Here is a 1,284-nt window from a genome sequence, read left to right as displayed (position 1 = left end):
AAGGATGAATAAATAAATTTTAGCATGATAAACATTTTGAAAAATATGTAGATTTACTCATACAACACATATCTTGTACAATCTTCCACAATCCCACCACCTCAAACCAAATGTATCCTCCATGACAAACAACACCAACTCAGATACTGAAATAAATAGATGACAGTGACACCATATAAAGAATGGCACAAAAAAAGGGAAACACAGAGGAAACCAAAGCACAATATGCCGCTCATGGACACTGAACCGTATCATAGCGAAACTAGCTCAGAAAGCAGAAAAACAAATTAAGAATGAAATGAGCATTCGACAATCTATATTCCATTATACAGCAGAATCAGCTTCCATTATTCACAGTGTCCCTCAATTACCCATAAAAACATGATGGAAAATAAGGGGTTCAGAGAGTATAAAAGAGGCTTACTTGGCTATAAACGACTAGTTGGATTGCTCCCTCTCTCCAACATCTAACATTTATTTTTCACAATCACCATTGCATTACCCCTTATACGGAAGGCAAAGATCCCCAAATCCCCAGCCATGGGTTCCAAAAGACCGGGCCTTTACAGCAATTCCACCTTCTCACGCCCTCAATCCGATGGCAGGTACTCAAATTCATCTTCCTTGAGATGAACAAAAAACTTGACGGGTTTGCTCTGCCCTTCAACCGAGACAAAGAACTCAACTTTAAACGGAAGATTAGCAGAGATCCGTTTCCCCTTCCAAACCCCTACATACTGTTTGATAACCCCTTCCATTCCACAAAGATCCAGCTCCGGAGCCTTCCCAACATGGTAAACCTTCAAAGGGACGTTGACCCGAACCCTAGCACCGACCTTCGATTCGGCATCGGATCCCTCTGCATCCTCCGAGGAAGAAGAGGAGACCTCAGTTGTGACAGCGACCAGGCACGAAATACTTCTCCTGCTCGCAGCCTTAGGGCAGGCACCATGAACCAGCGGCCGAGCGGAGACGATGGGGAGGCAGCAGCGGAGAAGCGGGGCGGTGAGGATGGTGGGAGTCGTGGCAGGCACGGCAGACATCTTGGCTGAGATTTATACTCAAAAAGTTCTCTGGGTCTTTCGTCGAACACTTGATGGGCAATGAGATAAAAGAGAAAAAACAGGAGCAAGATGGGATCTTTAGAGGTTGGTGAGCGAGTGGAGGAGAAGAAGGATAAGGCGTGGGGTGGAGTGGATTGAACGTATGGCGCACATCAGGGTGAAAGCTTCGAACTTTTGGATTATCTGGAGAAGGAGTTCAAATTCCTCCGCAAAGATGGAA

At 45.2% G+C, this 1,284-nt stretch overlaps 1 protein-coding gene across 1 annotated transcript; it reads right to left on the bottom strand.

Annotated features, from left to right (window-relative positions):
• Positions 1-237: 237 nt before the first annotated feature.
• Positions 238-1,284, bottom strand: LOC120276337 (ferredoxin-thioredoxin reductase, variable chain-like). The gene has a single exon (XM_039283059.1). It carries the CDS (start codon positions 1,041-1,043, stop codon positions 591-593), a length of 453 nt encoding a protein of 150 aa, XP_039138993.1. The 5' UTR covers positions 1,044-1,284; the 3' UTR covers positions 238-590.

Source organism: Dioscorea cayenensis, chromosome 14, assembly GCF_009730915.1.
Source record: "Dioscorea cayenensis subsp. rotundata cultivar TDr96_F1 chromosome 14, TDr96_F1_v2_PseudoChromosome.rev07_lg8_w22 25.fasta, whole genome shotgun sequence".
Classification (NCBI taxonomy): domain Eukaryota; kingdom Viridiplantae; phylum Streptophyta; class Magnoliopsida; order Dioscoreales; family Dioscoreaceae; genus Dioscorea; species Dioscorea cayenensis.
The sequence above is the reverse complement of the archived record's forward strand: the minus strand, read 5'-3'. Positions and strand labels throughout refer to the sequence as shown.